General features: G+C 36.5%; 1 protein-coding gene across 1 annotated transcript; it reads right to left on the bottom strand.

Annotated features, from left to right (window-relative positions):
* Positions 1-737: 737 nt before the first annotated feature.
* Positions 738-14,351, bottom strand: LOC105344651 (NADH dehydrogenase [ubiquinone] 1 alpha subcomplex subunit 9, mitochondrial). Its single transcript, XM_011452478.4, has 11 exons — positions 14,240-14,351; positions 7,499-7,669; positions 7,136-7,233; positions 5,835-5,929; positions 5,157-5,334; positions 4,688-4,796; positions 3,754-3,827; positions 3,162-3,238; positions 2,236-2,331; positions 1,795-1,852; positions 738-1,041 (listed from the first exon to the last, which is right to left on the bottom strand). The coding sequence occupies exons 1-11, from the start codon at positions 14,277-14,279 to the stop codon at positions 853-855; spliced, it is 1,185 nt and encodes a 394-aa protein (XP_011450780.3). The 5' UTR covers positions 14,280-14,351; the 3' UTR covers positions 738-852.
* Positions 14,352-15,911: the final 1,560 nt, after the last annotated feature.

Below are 15,911 nucleotides of genomic sequence, written 5' to 3' on the forward strand. Positions count from 1 at the left end.
CTCAATTAAATTAATCTTAAACCTGGCAAAGCATCTAGAAAGCTAACTCCGATTCATTTTGTACATATTTAAATCAACCAGCAAAGTTTAAATAAGGACATTTTTTTTACCTGTGACCTGCTCAAAAAACTGCAACCTCCTTCAGCATCTGAAACCTATGGCTCAGCCTGTCAAGTGCAGAATTATCATAAGCTGCATCATCCATGCATGTTAAGTAAAGTTAGGACCAGTAATAACTTAGATATGGCCATTATAGACACCTGCTTCAAAAACCTTAACCTCCACCAGTATCCAAAACCTATGGCTCAGATTCAGCATTCAGGCCTGTCAGATACATATATGTATATAACAAGAAAATTTAGCGGTAGTAAAGTTAGGACCAGTAACAAGTGAAGGGTAGATATGGTTATCAAAGGGCACCTGCTCCAAAAACCTTAACCTGAAAACCTGACTTTGGCTTTAAGCAAAAAAGGAGTGACAGACAACCAGTAATTGATGGATAGGTAAAAAAAATTAACAATCCCTCCATCCCACACCTGCAAGTTGTTGCAGGGATATAAAATTTTTTAGTTTACTCATAAGTTTGGTAAAAAATTTTCTATAACCATGTCACTTTACATAATCTCATTAGCATACTCATAACCCTTAAATGATCCCTAACACAAACAATAAACTTAATAAACTTGCAATCTGTAAACTCTTGAGCACAATAAATGATTAAAAACCAATACACGCTATTTCCATTATATCACTTTTAATTATTTAAATATCAGTCACATAACTCAAGCACTTGTGTAACAATTTTGTCTGAATTTAAAGTCTCTGTTCAAACAATGGAGTTTCCTTTCCTCCTCAATCATCCACTGATATGAGTTTTGGAATAGTGTACTTTGTTTTGATGTATTCATCATCCATAGATTTGAAGGCCATGTACGGGTTGGTGACTATTGGGGCCATGTCCTGTAAACTACGAGGCTGCACACCAAGATCCTCCAGAGTCTTGGACAAATGTCTTTGCACAATTAGGTCAGACAGGGCCTCCTAAAATTAGACAGGAAAATACCTTGACAATTTTTAGTTTGCTGTTTGACAATAGCAATGAGGGCAAAGGCGCAAAAATAAAAAGTGGCAAAAATTTCCTTATACAGGACATAGAAATACCAATCAAAGAGGACATAAGGCAATAATAAAAGATTTTTTAATTCATTTTAGAAACTTCTATGGAAGATAAAGGATAATATCCCTAAACATATGTCACCAGCCCCTTTTTATACATTGATTTATAGAGAAATCTACCATGACTTTGATTTTTTTTTCACATGAGTGTGAAACAAGAGAAAAGCAGTCAATGTGACAGCAAAACAGGTTTTCTTTTGTGTGAACAGTATCCATAATCCAATATTTGTCAACCCAGAATTGATAAATACTACCTATACAGAGAAATGGGGTACTCTATATGTGTTGTAATGCCCCAACTGGTAACCAAAATTTCAAATGCCAAATTTAGTAGAACATTTGTTTGATTCCATGTGATTGTTTAATCTTGAATAAAAAGAGGTTAATTAAGGGAACATACATCAAAGATTATTTACATGAAAAATGAAACAAAAATTCTGAAATTCATTTTTTGATCAATTTACTGTGGCTGTATTTCATATCATCCTTTTAATTCTGAGTATGAATTGATAAAATTAACAAATAAATAGTTCACAATTATCTTGATACATATAAACAAATGCATCAATCTAAATAATAAACAGGTTTAAAAGCTACTGCAAGTGAATGTATACTTACTCTCTGCAAGGTGTCAATATTGACAATTCTGTTTTTCCTCTGTCTAATCAACTTTCGTCTGTAATACATACACACAAAATCTAGTCATAACTTTCTTTTATCAGTATAATGGAATCAAATTACTGAGTACAAGTGGTTTACACTAACAGATGACATTGCCAATATTTTCCTCATAATCTTAATTACACATAAAATCAATTTCTGAAAAATGTAAGCTGAACTACTTTCATTCAACTTTTTCTCATTTTACAATTGATTCAAATGTTGATAAAAATCAATGCATAGAATTTAAAAAAAACATAGTAAAATTTAAAGCAGAGGGTTGTTACTCCTAAAAATATAAACAGATGATTGTTGTTGTGTATTTTCATAGGATTTGAGATAAATTCTTTGATGTTTTTTTTGTGTGTGTGTGTGTGTAAAAATTCAACCACTACTTACATGTAAGAAACGTCGATATCAGTGATATATCTGAATTCTCTGGCGCATATCTTGGTAATGTGATCGACCATGTTGTTAAGACAATATCTCTCAGGACTGAAAAAAATATGAAAAATGAAAGAAAAAGTGAGCAAGCTCAAATAGCCCTGCTCCTCCATTACTTGACAATGCTACACATAATAAATGATAGGGTACACATCAAATACACAAAATTATTCTATAAAGGGGTGTAGCTCATATAATTTGATTCTAATACCAAATCCTTAATTCAAAAGGGCCAATTTTGCAGCAAATTATGGAATCTGAATTTTCTGGAAATATGCACATTTTGTCCTAAATACCTAAAAAGTTTCTCAAAATTCTGTGAAGTGGCCTAAATGTTGAGTTCAAAACAGTCAGTCAACATTCCCAGAAAAATAATGGGATTTAAATTTTCAGGTAATACGCACATCTACACATTGTCCTAATTAACTACAAAGTTTCAGGATATTCTGTGCAGTGTTGTGGTGACACAAAATGTACAAAATTACAATGTACAAGTTATTATTTTTACACTTTCTATAATGCAATTCTTCATGAAGAGCATGTAAATAAATGAACCTTTTCAATCACATTTCAATTTCATAATAAAAGTTACTTCAATGAATAAATTGAATGTGCACATGTACACATCCAAATTAGCCAGTTCATAACTACCGATCCTTTCAATGAACTTAATAGCATACATTACACCATGAAAATATTGTAAAGGTTAACTTTTTATTAATACTACACCATGATGATATATTGAAAAAATTTCCTTTGAAAATCAACATTATAACATGAAAATATGAATAAGTTTCCTTTGAATATTAATATTACTAATAATTATATTAATATTATAACATAAAAAAAAATCCTTTGTGACCATAAGAGTAACAACTAACCCAACACAGTAATAGGTATTTCCTGGGGCATCTGTATCAAATACAGCGTTCAGCACTCCAGCAGCTACATCACTCGACTATAAACAAAGGAAAAGTGAATTTCAAAAAATTACCTGTACAGGCACTTTTAATACAAAGCCATTCCCTATAACTAGGTTTTCTGCAGTTGCAAATTTATTTTTCCCTTTTTTCTAAAAAGATGTATTTATATTTAGTGGTTTGAAATTTTTTATTGCAATATTTGCATTAAAGGCATAGGAGTATGGATAATGATTTTAATAGTAATTATTAAATCATTCAATCAGTAAATACTTTAAAAAATCTGTCATTCAGTATTTCACAACAGTTTTCTTTCTATTATTATTGTTGATGGCAAAGCCCGTCACAATTGAAATTATGAGTATTTTAAGACTTAATATTTTATCTGAAAATAGAATATTGTAAAATTCTTGTCCCTTACTGTGAAGATTTTAATTTATAAATTTTAATCATGAGCGAATCCAGAAAATTTTTACAGGGGAAAGAGGTCTAAGGGATACCCCTCCCCATAGATCTGTGCTTGCTTATAGAGGAATATTAAAAAGAATCTTACCCATACTGGCTGTTTCACTGTGTCCATTCCCTCTCTCCATATGGGAATTGCATGTCTAATCTTACTGTAACGGCCTGAAAACATGAAACACATAGCCATAATTAGACCAATTTCTGGAAATCCTTTATATTCATCTATACTATTATATGAAAATAATGGACTCTATATAGGGAGAGAGTGGAGGGGAAACCATACAACATATTTGTTCCACAGAACAAAATAAATATGGAGTAAAAATATCCGAACGGCCCAAAGGGCAAGTGCTCTTCAAAAAGCTCTTAAGCAAATCTTAATTATATTTGATCCAGACCATCAGGTCATCTACCATCAGTCAATTCAAGCACAGATTCCAACATTCAGAGAAAATAATAAAAACAAACTCGCTTTACAAAATAAAGAATTTACATTATTTTCCATTTTTTCTGATTATGCTTATCAAAAATCTGTTTCTGATTCAAGATCACAAGAGCAAAAGTTCTTTAACTCATTGTCTCAAATTGGAGCACATGGCTAATTGGTCATGGGCATTAGGCCAGTAACTAAAAGGCTGCTGGTTCAAACCCCACTGTGGTCACTTGATGCTGTGTGTTGTGCACTTAGACAAGGCAACTTATCTACATTGTCTCAGTCTTCCCAGCAGAAAATGGGTACCAGCTTATGCTGGGGGTTAATCTGCGATGGACTGGTGTCCCATTCAGGGGGAGCTAATGACTCTCATCCACTTAGCACCACGGAAACCAGGGATAAGCACCAACCTTATGCCTCTTCATGGCAGGGAGTAGCAATAAACTTAACTCATTTTCTCAAATCATGTCAATCTTACTAAATCGCAAAAAATCAACACCATTTTGTAAGAAAATGGTCATACCCTATCAAATAAAAATGTTGTGGTACCCAAACATACATTACTGTGAAATGCCTTCATTATACTTACGATGGTAAATATACTTGAAGAAATACCAATCTTTAATTCCATATATGTCTGCAGGTCTGAAAATAATAGCTTCTGGGAATATTTCCCTCACCAGTTGGTCACCTTCCCACTGCAAAACAAATACAACGCACGTCACTTTAGAGCCATTTTCACGATACGAGTAATTTTTGTATGATGCAACTATCTTGCTGAAACAGATGCTGACATCGAATGAAATACAAACAGATTGAATGTGCACAGCTTAAGAGTCAAGATTAATATTGTTGTGATATCTAAGATACAATGAATGAATGAATGATCAAAAATGAAATAGATAAGCCAATGTCAAATTTCTATTCAACCAAAACTACAAAGTCCATACTTAAGTCTTCTTCAGTGGCCAGCTGTTATATTTAAACCACAACAGATGCGCATGATTAATTTTCCATGATTCACATGTACCTAAAGTGTTCTATAGGTTTGGTGTTACCTTTTTCTTTAGACTGGAGTTTCCTCTTGGGAGATCAGTCCCAAAATAAATCAGTTCGGGAGGATTAGGGTCTGCATTCAGATGCGAGAAATGGATGAATCTCTCAACACCCATCTCCTTTGCAATTCTAGCAATATTGGCTGGAGCATCAACATACAAGTCATGAAAGTCATAGGAGCTGAAATATATACCGGTAACAATATTTACATTTTCCAGTGTCTTTGTCTGTGATAACATTATGATAAGATTTTGTAACATATAGTCCAATAAAGTTCATCAATAACGCTGTTTGGGTGCAAGACAGAGTTTGCATAATTATACATGTATGAATAAAAATTATTTAAAAGTGTTAATTATATTCAATTGAACAATATTATAATCATATAAGTAATAAAAAATCATTTTTGAATATTATGAGATGATCAAATATGGTCGGGCCTAATCAAATCTATCATAAAACCCTTTGGGCTTTAGTGGATTTTATCAAACCTGACCATATTTGATCACCTCGTAATACAATGTACTTAGAAAATGATTCCTTATTTCTTAGTCCTGTGTATGAAAATCTTTGATTTCAATATCGTGATATCTTTAATGATAAATTATTCTATGATATTGTTCCCTATAAAGAAATTGTTAATCCATGGGATTATAATATTACAAAACTACGATACTTACTCTGATTCATACTCTTTGCCAATCAAATTGATCACTACATTGGAGTGCATCATTGCTTTTCTCATCTGATCCTCATGGTAAATACTGTCCATAGGCTGTAAAAATGTCATAAAACAAAATGTATTTTTTTTAATCCCCATCATATATACTATCAGCAGTACAACATACCGGTACACATATAACATTTTAAATGTATAAGTGATATTCTAAATTGAATTAAGTATGTACAAAGCCTAATGTTTTTTTTTAGATTGATTAATTTTTTGCACATTGTTACATGTACATGTATATGCAATTAATATAAATTTAGATAAATTTAATCGTACAGCATTTGTACTGAATATAAAGGCCAGTCCAGTATTCATATCTTCTATTAATAGGATGTGATACAGCCATCTTATTTACTGTAAATAGGATCTGATTCAGTCTTTATACACTCTGTACTTACTGTAAATAGGATCTGATACAGCCTTCATAATTACTGTAAATATGATCTGATATAGTCTTTAAAGCTGCTTGGTCCAATTTTATATCAAATTTTAGGCACGCTTTTAAACGATGGTTATGCTTAGTATATGTATAATAATAGACATTGCAGTAGTTTTTTCTAGTCAATTAAGCCAAATTTCAATGAAGAAAAATATGTACAAAATTTGCTAACAAACAAATGACATAAAAGGGTACTGCGTTATTTCGCCTCATGTTAAATTTCACCCCTGACGATGACACGGGTATGGTTGTATTACGACTTTGACACCACATTAAATAAAGGTTTAAATAATCGGACAAATTACAAATAAACATGTGTACGTTTTGTTCGCTAATATATCTGAAGTTTGCTTTCTTTACAATCGATTTATAGCATGCGGGTTGAATAACCCCAATCATTCGGGGGACGAAACCAATCGGTTTCCTTTTCAAAGAATTCCCGTGATGCACTTTGGTTTGTTTTTCGTTTGCCCAAAAAGATATTATTTTTATTTACTTTGAATATTTCTAACTTTGAAAGGAGACTGATTCTGCTCATGTAAATATGAGAAAGCCATAACTTTCTAAGATAAATGGTTTATATGGAAAAAATTTTGATACTGTAATAACAAAAAAATTGAACCAAGCAGCTTTAAACTTACTGTAAATAGGATATGATTCAGTGTAAATAGGATCTAATGCAGTCTTTATTCTTACTGTAAATAGGATCTCACCCAATCTTCATACCATACTTACCGTACTGTAAATCTGATCTGATACAGCCTTCATACTTTCTGTAAATAGAATCTAAATAATATAGTCTTCATACTTACTGTAAACAAAATCTGACCCAGGTCTCCACATAGCCTCAGTCTTTCCAGTCTAAAAGTGTCTCCTCTGTATGGAATAATTACTTGAGAACCAATTCTCCCTGTAACAAAATGGTTCTTTGAAATAAGTCCTCACACGCTATATCATCTCAGTAAGTTTGTGGGTTTTTTTCACAATAAAATATTTCAAACTACAGGCAATCCAAGTCCAAAAAAGGTCACAAGTATCTACCCTTTTTATGTTTACCTGGTACCATAGTTTAAAGTAAATTTTCATACATCTAATGTATTTTGATACCATTTCAACCCCATCTTTAGCAGAGTTTTCGAAAATTTACACAGTATGGGAAATAATTCACTAAATACCTAATCTGTTCACAATATGCCGTCCCATAAATCCGGAGGCTCCAAAGACAGTGGCCACCACTCCACTGAAAGAGGACCTGCCACCTCGCCCCCTCTTGCATGCTGCTAATTCACTACCAGCATGTCGTTTCTGAAGGTATGTTGTACTTGCTGCAGCTGGCAAATTTTGACCTACAGAAATACCAAATTCAGATATCAAAAAATGATGGGTAGATTCATTTAGTGTTTCACTACCTTGGATGATCAAAATAACCAAAATAATTTAAAATGATATTTTAAATGATGTTTACATTGCAGAAGGATAAAAATTAAAACACAATGATTTGGAGAATTGTGTTAAATAGAAGGCTCCTCAAAGACTGTTTTCCTTTTTGTGTTATTTTAATTTGATAAAAATGTAAACAAAGTTTTATAGTGATGAATTTGTTGTCACGGTGGACTAGCTAAGTATTCCATGTTAAAATGAGTAGGTGGATAATGCATCAGTGGGATAGACTTCATGATGCATTAAACTGTGGTACTGGTAGCACAAACCTCACTTTTTCTCTAGAAAGTAGCTAATGCCTAATGCAAAAATTATAAACAAGATAGACTACTAATGCTAGTGTTACTACATGTAGTTTGTTTTTTATTCTTAATTGTTTGTAATAATTTAAAGGTGTCAATATTGACATGTTAGATATTATTCATGCTATAATGTATTCAAAATTCTATTATTTATTTATTTATATTTGTAGCTAAAAACAATGAATAGATAGCGGAAATCTTGCTGTTTTTATAACAATCGGCAATAATGGGTTCTCAGCAATAATGGTACTCGCCCGTTAAATGCAATGTATTGAACAATTGCCAATCCTAAAGGAAGGCACTGTGAACATATATCTATTCAAAAAAATATTTTTAAATAATTACATTTATATTTTTGTGTTTAGAGCCACCATGTAAATGGACAAAAATATGAAGTTTCAATTTATTCAACAGAGTGAACTGCAGCTCTAAACATTAAACTGCTATTTGTGACCTAGCTTTTATTTTTAGATATGTTTATTTTAGTCAGGTCCTGTACAATAACTAACTAATCATTTACTAATGTACTGTGTATATATATATTTCAGGTATCAGTCATCCTTATTATTCAAGATATAAACCTAGGAAGATGTTGACTCTCATTTATGACTGATACTCAACTAACAGCTTAACCACAGTTAATTTACAATGCCAGTTCTACAGTGCCCTATAGACGGCTGTAATTGGAAATCTCAGGACCTGGATGAAGCATTTGCCGCTGCTCTAACCACTGCTCTACAGATTCATGACAGAACCGTCCATGCACTTACCTCTGGCTCAACCGTCAACGCACAAGTTAAAATTAGACCCACCTTCTATAGCCACAGGATGTGATCCAGATCAATGGTCTGCATTCACCAGACAGTGGAAGATGTACAAAACAGGGATGGCGATCACAGACAATGTCTTGCCTACAGCCCTTTTCTACTGCTGTGACCCTTATCTGCATACAGATATTATGCGTGACCTTCAAGGTGATGTTGCCAGTATGCTAGAGACAGATCTTTTAAAGGCAATCAAAAGGCTGGCCGTCAAAGAAGAAAGCACACTGGTCCAACGCATAAAATTGAACAGAATGACTCAATCACCTGGTTCAAATATCAGAACTTTTTTGGCCAGTCTCAGAGGCCAAGCGTCATTGTGCCAGTATAAAGCAACGTGTAAAGAATTAGGTTGCAACAATATATTTGACTACAGTGATGAGATAATCAAGGACAATTTAGTAAGAGGTATTGCAGACCCAGAAATTATGTCTGACCTGCTAGGTGACTCCAAGACAGATAGAACACTAGAAGAGACTGTATCATTTATTGCTCAGAAAGAGCAGGGTAAAGTCACAAGGAGTGCAGTAGGAGATTCAGCTAGTGCCATGAGTGCCACATGTAATACTCAAAAAAGACCGCAAGCAGCTGGAGCCAAATGTTGGGCTTGTGGTGGTCCTGCTCACGGACAGAGGAATGATCGCAAGGCCAGGTCTAGATACTGTGAAGCTTGGACATTCACATGTGCTAAATGTACAGTCAAAGGTCATTACACCAAATCATGCAGCAAGTGCACTACCTGTGGAGTATGGGGCCACCGTGATGCATCTTCTAGAATCTGCGCTCAAGGCAAGGGCCACAGGAACCCGCCCAATCAAGGGAAATCAACCAAAGATCCAGAACAAGAGCAAGTTGGTTATATCTATGAGCAGCTGTGCACTACATCTGAACAGACAAACCAAGTATCACGTCTTGAACATCACATATTTGATGGACACTGGGTGGCTAGACCTTCAAAACCACACCCAATGCTCCTGGTGAACATGAGACCCCTACCTAAGGACCATGCATCGTTTGGACATCCCATTCAAGACACCTCTCAGCTAAAGACAATCACTATGTCCATGGTGGCTGATACAGGATGCCAGAGTTCAATCATACCTTTACAATCGGCAAACAATCTTGGAATAACAGAAAAGGATCTCCTTCCAGTCAAACTTGTAATGCGTGGAGCTATAAAGGAAGACCTTGGTGTAATTGGAGCAGTCGCAGTAAGCATCACAACAAAAGACGCTACTAGCAGTGCCATGTCAACACGTTTATTATGTTATGTCTCTGATACCATGGAAAAAGCTTTCATTTGCAGAGAAGCACTCATATCTCTGGGAATTATTCACACTAACTTTCCTAATGTATCAACAGTCACATCTCCAAACATTGCTGCATCTATGGAAAACTCTGAAGATGTAACCTGCTCTTGTCCTAGACGTCGACCTTCACCACCACCTGTTCCCACATCTTTACCACCCGGTCTGAAGGCCACAGAGGAACATGTAGAGTCACTAAAAGAGTGGCTTCTTGATTACTATGGTGCTACAACATTTAATGTATGTGAACATCAACCTCTACCACTTATGAATTGTGAGCCTCTCCAACTCCATGTTGATCCTAATGCCACACCGGTAGCCGTCCACAAACCAGCACTTGTTCCTATCCATTGGCAGGATAAAGTTTATGCTGATCTTGAGAGGGATGTTCGCATTGGTGTACTGGAACAAGTAAGTCAAAACACACCTACAACTTGGTGCTCAAGAATGGTGGTAACCAGCAAGGCTGATGGCACTCCAAGGCGGACAGTAGACCTACAACCACAAAATCGACATTCTGTTCGCCAAACACATCATGTCCCAAGTCCTTTTCATCTGGCTGACCGTGTCCCTCAAGGTATGAAAAAAACAGTGACAGACGCTTGGAATAGGTACCACTCAGTGCCTATTCGTGAAGAAGATCGCGACTTTACAACATTCATCACACCATGGGGGCGCTACAGGTACAAAGTTGCTCCACAGGGTTTCATGGCCAGCGGTGACGCTTACAATCAACGATTTGATGCTATTATATCAAATTTCAACGACAAGGTTAAATGTGTGGATGACACATGTATGTGGGCGAACTCCATTGAAGCAGCATTTTTTCAGGCATGTGAATGGCTCGACCTGTGTCCTCGTAATGGCATTACATTAAACCCAAAGAAGTTTCAATTTGCTCAAGACACTGTCAATTTTGCAGGACTTACAATCACTCTAACAAACATACGACCAAGTACTAAGTTCCTAGATGCAATTAGCAACTTCCCAACACCAACTGACATTACTGGTGCAAGAGCTTGGTTTGGGCTTATAAACCAAGGAGCATATGCATTTGCCATGGCAAGACAAATGAAACCTTTTCGTGCTCTTTTGAAACCATCCACAACATTCTGCTGGACAAATGAATTAGATGAAGTATTTCACAAATCTAAAGAGATCATTATTCAGGAGATGAAGGACGGTGTTCGTCTTTTTGACCCTGCTCGTATGACATGCCTAGCTACCGACTGGTCTGTTGACGGAATTGGATTCTTTTTGATGCAGAAGTACTGTCAGTGCTCAAGTAAAACCCCTACCTGCTGTAATGACGGTTGGAAACTATGTCTAGTTGGCAGCAGATTCACACATCCAGCAGAAAGCAGATATGCTCCTATTGAAGGTGAGGCCTTGGCTGTTGTGTATGCACTTCACCAAACACGCTACTATGTTCTTGGTTGCAAAGACCTTCTTGTTGCAACTGACCACAAGCCACTACTCCAGATTCTGAACGATCGATCGCTCACGGACATCGGAAACAGACGACTCCTCAACCTCAAAGAGAAAACTTTAGGGTACAGGTTCACGATTCTTCATGTACCAGGCAGAAAGAACCTTGGGCCAGATGCAGCGTCACGGTATCCTGTTGGACCACCAGATCGTCTGAACTTACCTGGTGAAGCACCTGAACTTGATTCCTTAGTTAACATGACTGCTCATTATCATGATACACTTACCAGTCTATGTCTACATACAGAGGATAATGATACAGCTAATGACACCTCCACAGTTGCTGCTGCCACCTGTGCCTTGAATGCTGTTATCACAGTTGTTACTTGGAGCATGGTTCGTGAGGCCACTGCATCAGACCCTACATTTGTAAATCTCATCAGGCAGATGGAAGCAGGGTTCCCAGAAGACTACAAGGAGCTACCAACAGACTTGCGTCCTTACCACCGCTTTGCATCCAGTTTATGCACCGTTGATGGTGTAGTTCTTATGGGCCAACGAATTGTTATACCTCCAGCTCTTCGCAAACCAGTACTCGATGCTTTACACGCAGCCCACCAAGGAGTCAGCGCTATGCGTGCAAGGGCTATGGACTCTGTATATTGGCCTGAGATCACAGTAGATATTGCCAGGGTGAGAGACCAGTGTGTTCACTGCCATCAGATGGCCAAGTCAAACCCTATGCAGCCACCATCTGACATAACACCTCCAGATTATCCATTCCAGATGATTTGCAGTGACTACTTCACATATAACAGTAATGACTATGTAGTTATTGTTGACAGGTATTCAAACTGGCCAATGGTATACAAGTCTGAATCAGGTGCAGAAGGACTTGTCAAGAGACTTCGTGAGACTTTCGTGACATTTGACATCCCAGAGGAGTTGACGTCTGATGGAGGTCCACAGTTCACAGCAGGGAAGACTCAAGAGTTTTTAAAAGCCTGGGGAGTTCGTCATAGACTTTCATCAGTTGCAAACCCACACGCTAACTGCAGGGCTGAGATTGCGGTAAAGACAGTAAAACGCATGCTGGTGGACAACATTTCTGCTGTTGGATCTCTGGATGTTGACAAATTCCAGAGAGCTTTACTGATGTACAGAAATTCGATTGACCCAGAGACAAAAGTATCACCAGCATTGATTCTGTTTGGACGAACCATTCGTGATGCCATTCCCATACTGATGGGTAGATATTCTCCACATGAAACATGGACTGAGTTAATGTCTCATCGAGAGATGGCTCTTGCCAAACGTCATTCAAGGGAACATGAACGGTGGAATGAACACACTCATCACCTGCCAACACTACAGGTTGGAGATCATGTATACATTCAAAACTTGGTAGGCAACCATCCCAGGAGATGGGAACGTACAGGAACAGTTATTGAAGTACGCCAATACCACCAGTATGTTATACGTGTAGATGGCACAGGCCGAGTAACTATCCGCAACCGCCAACACTTACGAAAGTTCACTCCTTTTCAAACCAACCAAACACACGGTACTTTGATGGCACCAACTGCAGTTCAACATCAAGAAGTGATCTTGAGCTCTCCAACTACATCCAAGACGACACAGCCACAAGTGCCCAAGATTCCAGTGTCTTTATCACCAACAAGAATCTTAAGTCAACCAGCTGCATTGAATGAGACACCTATTATAGTCCCCACTCAAAAACAGGCGACTCAGACTCAGACAATTCAACAGCCTACACAAATAGATTTGGACCAGTCATTCCACCACACCCCTGAACCAGATGTACCTTCTAAGTCTAGGATACCACGTGCTCTACCCCGTCTTCAGCCACACAATAAAGCTGGAGAAAAGGAACTATTGACACCACGAAGACCGCCCCGCCGCAACACAACAGAACATAACATTGATGAATCAGGAACTAATTAATGAATTATGCATAGACATTGATAAGTGAATCTAGAGACTTTGCGTTTAAAATTGTGAAAGGACATCATACGTTTAATCTTGTTCGCGTCCGGAAGACTTTAACAGAACATTCCTGAAGATTTATTTTCTAATAGACTTGACTTTATTTGTTTAAGTTTTTTTTTTCGTATACAAAAAAACTTGTCCCCGGGGGAGGAGATAACTAATCATTTACTAATGTACTGTGTATATATATATTTCAGGTATCAGTCATCCTTATTATTAAAGATATAAACCTAGGAAGATGTTGACTCTCATTTAATAACTAGATTTAGCTATGTTACCCTATGTAGCTTGAATAACCTACATAGATTGAATTACCTACACAGCTTTATATGCATAACTGAAGTACGTTTATTTAGCTATTTTTATGCAATTTTGCTTTTTAAGTAAAAAACTAAACATATCCAAGACGTCTTGGAAGTGCGATGATACTCCAAGGAGTCCTGCACTTTATTGGAAGAAGAAGAAGAAGAAGTCTTCACTCTGCAGTTCTTGTTCGCTGAGGAAATTCGAACTATGATATTTTTTGTGAAAAATCTTCTATGCTAAACCTTACTTTTGTAATGATTTGATCAATAAAACCAACTTATACAATCTTCAATTATACTTACGACCGAGGCGTAAGGCATGAGTCGCCAGACCGCTAGCCATTGTCAAGGTCTTGCAACAAAAATATCGGCTCAACGGTTTTAGACAAGTAGAACATAAAATGGTTCGAGAAAAAACTCCGATGAGTCGACAACTCGGGTGCCAATTTTTCTTTTCACTTTACAATTCATTGAAACTATCATTTTTCAAAGCTTTGTTTAAAAGCAACCCCTTTACCGATTCTGAAAAAGTATGGATTGAAATAAATTTAAAAGAAGGTGGGGGAATACGATAGGACAAATGCCCACTTGGTTTAACGTGTTATAGGCCCTAATTAAATTGTCGTAAAATACAATTTCAAATTGAATTTTTTCCAACTATAGTCTGTCCCAAGTTATTGCTTCCATCAATTTTTGATGATTTTAAATAGAAAAACACATACATGTACTTGTGAAAGAAATACAATTGTAATCGATGAAAGGGAATGAATCCAAGATATCTTCATTGAACAATTATCCCTTTTCACTCATAAAATTTCACAGGAACGAAAAACAATTTTCTTACGGAGATTTATAATGGGAAATGTTTACATCTTTTTTTTCATTCGGGAGTACTCGGGATACCTCGCACCTCGCACTATTTTTTTACGTTATCATCCGGGCTTTTTAATGGCTGATGCAATGCAAAATCTCCGTAGACTTTCAATTTTGGGATGTGTATTGAAACCTGAAGCGGTAGATGAGAAGTTGTTTTTTGGGGGTTTTTTTTTTGGTTGTTTTTTTTTGGGCTTGTCAGGATTTGAATGAGTCTGTCCCCCCAACTTTCAAAACCGATGCAATACGTGCCTGAAAGGCAATTTTTGGTAAAAAAAAAAAAAAACAAAAAAAACAAAACAAAACCCAAAAAACAAAAAAACAATGATGTCAAAAAATGACTAGTAAATTTGAACTAAAGCTCCATGCAGTCGGATTCGTGATCTGCGGTTCATAAGCCCGATATGTTAACCATTGCGCTCTAAGGATTCAATTGATAGAAAAATCGAACAAAACATGCATGCATGAGCCTTTATGTAGTGAAATACCTATAAATCTAACAAGTGTTTAAATTTTCCAACTCACCGGACCCCTCTTTAACCGTGCATTATATCATGTACAGGCACGTAGCATCAGGGGGGGCCAGGGGGGGCCTGGCCCCCCCACTTTTTCTCGCAGGAACAAATTTTTTTAAATGTACATTTAAAAAAATGAATCATAATGGAGTTGGCCCCCCCACTTTTTTGGAAGTTAGTAAAAAATTGATATGAAAATAAGAAAATGAGTAGTCAAATTGAAGTTACTACCCCCCCCCCCCCCCCGCACGGATTAGGAATTTCAAGATTTGGAGGAAAAATTTTTTGGTAGGGAAGAATTTTTTTGGAAGTAAGGTGAGTCCTACTTGGGAGTAGAGAAGATAATTTCTAAACATTATATGCATTAACACTATATTTTGGCCAAGCCCTAGAGTCAAAACCCATACTCTAGGGGACATAAAATTTACAATTTTAGTACAGGACTCCCTGGTTAACATAATTATGAAGTCATTTTTTTTTTACAGATGTGTGCGAGTAGAGAAGAAGATTTTTAAACATTATATGCATTAGCACTATATGACCATATTGCCCCCCCCCCCTACGGCCTGAACCCCTGACCCAGGGGC

This window comes from Magallana gigas, chromosome 5, assembly GCF_963853765.1.
Source record: "Magallana gigas chromosome 5, xbMagGiga1.1, whole genome shotgun sequence".
Taxonomy (NCBI): Eukaryota; Metazoa; Mollusca; class Bivalvia; order Ostreida; family Ostreidae; genus Magallana; species Magallana gigas.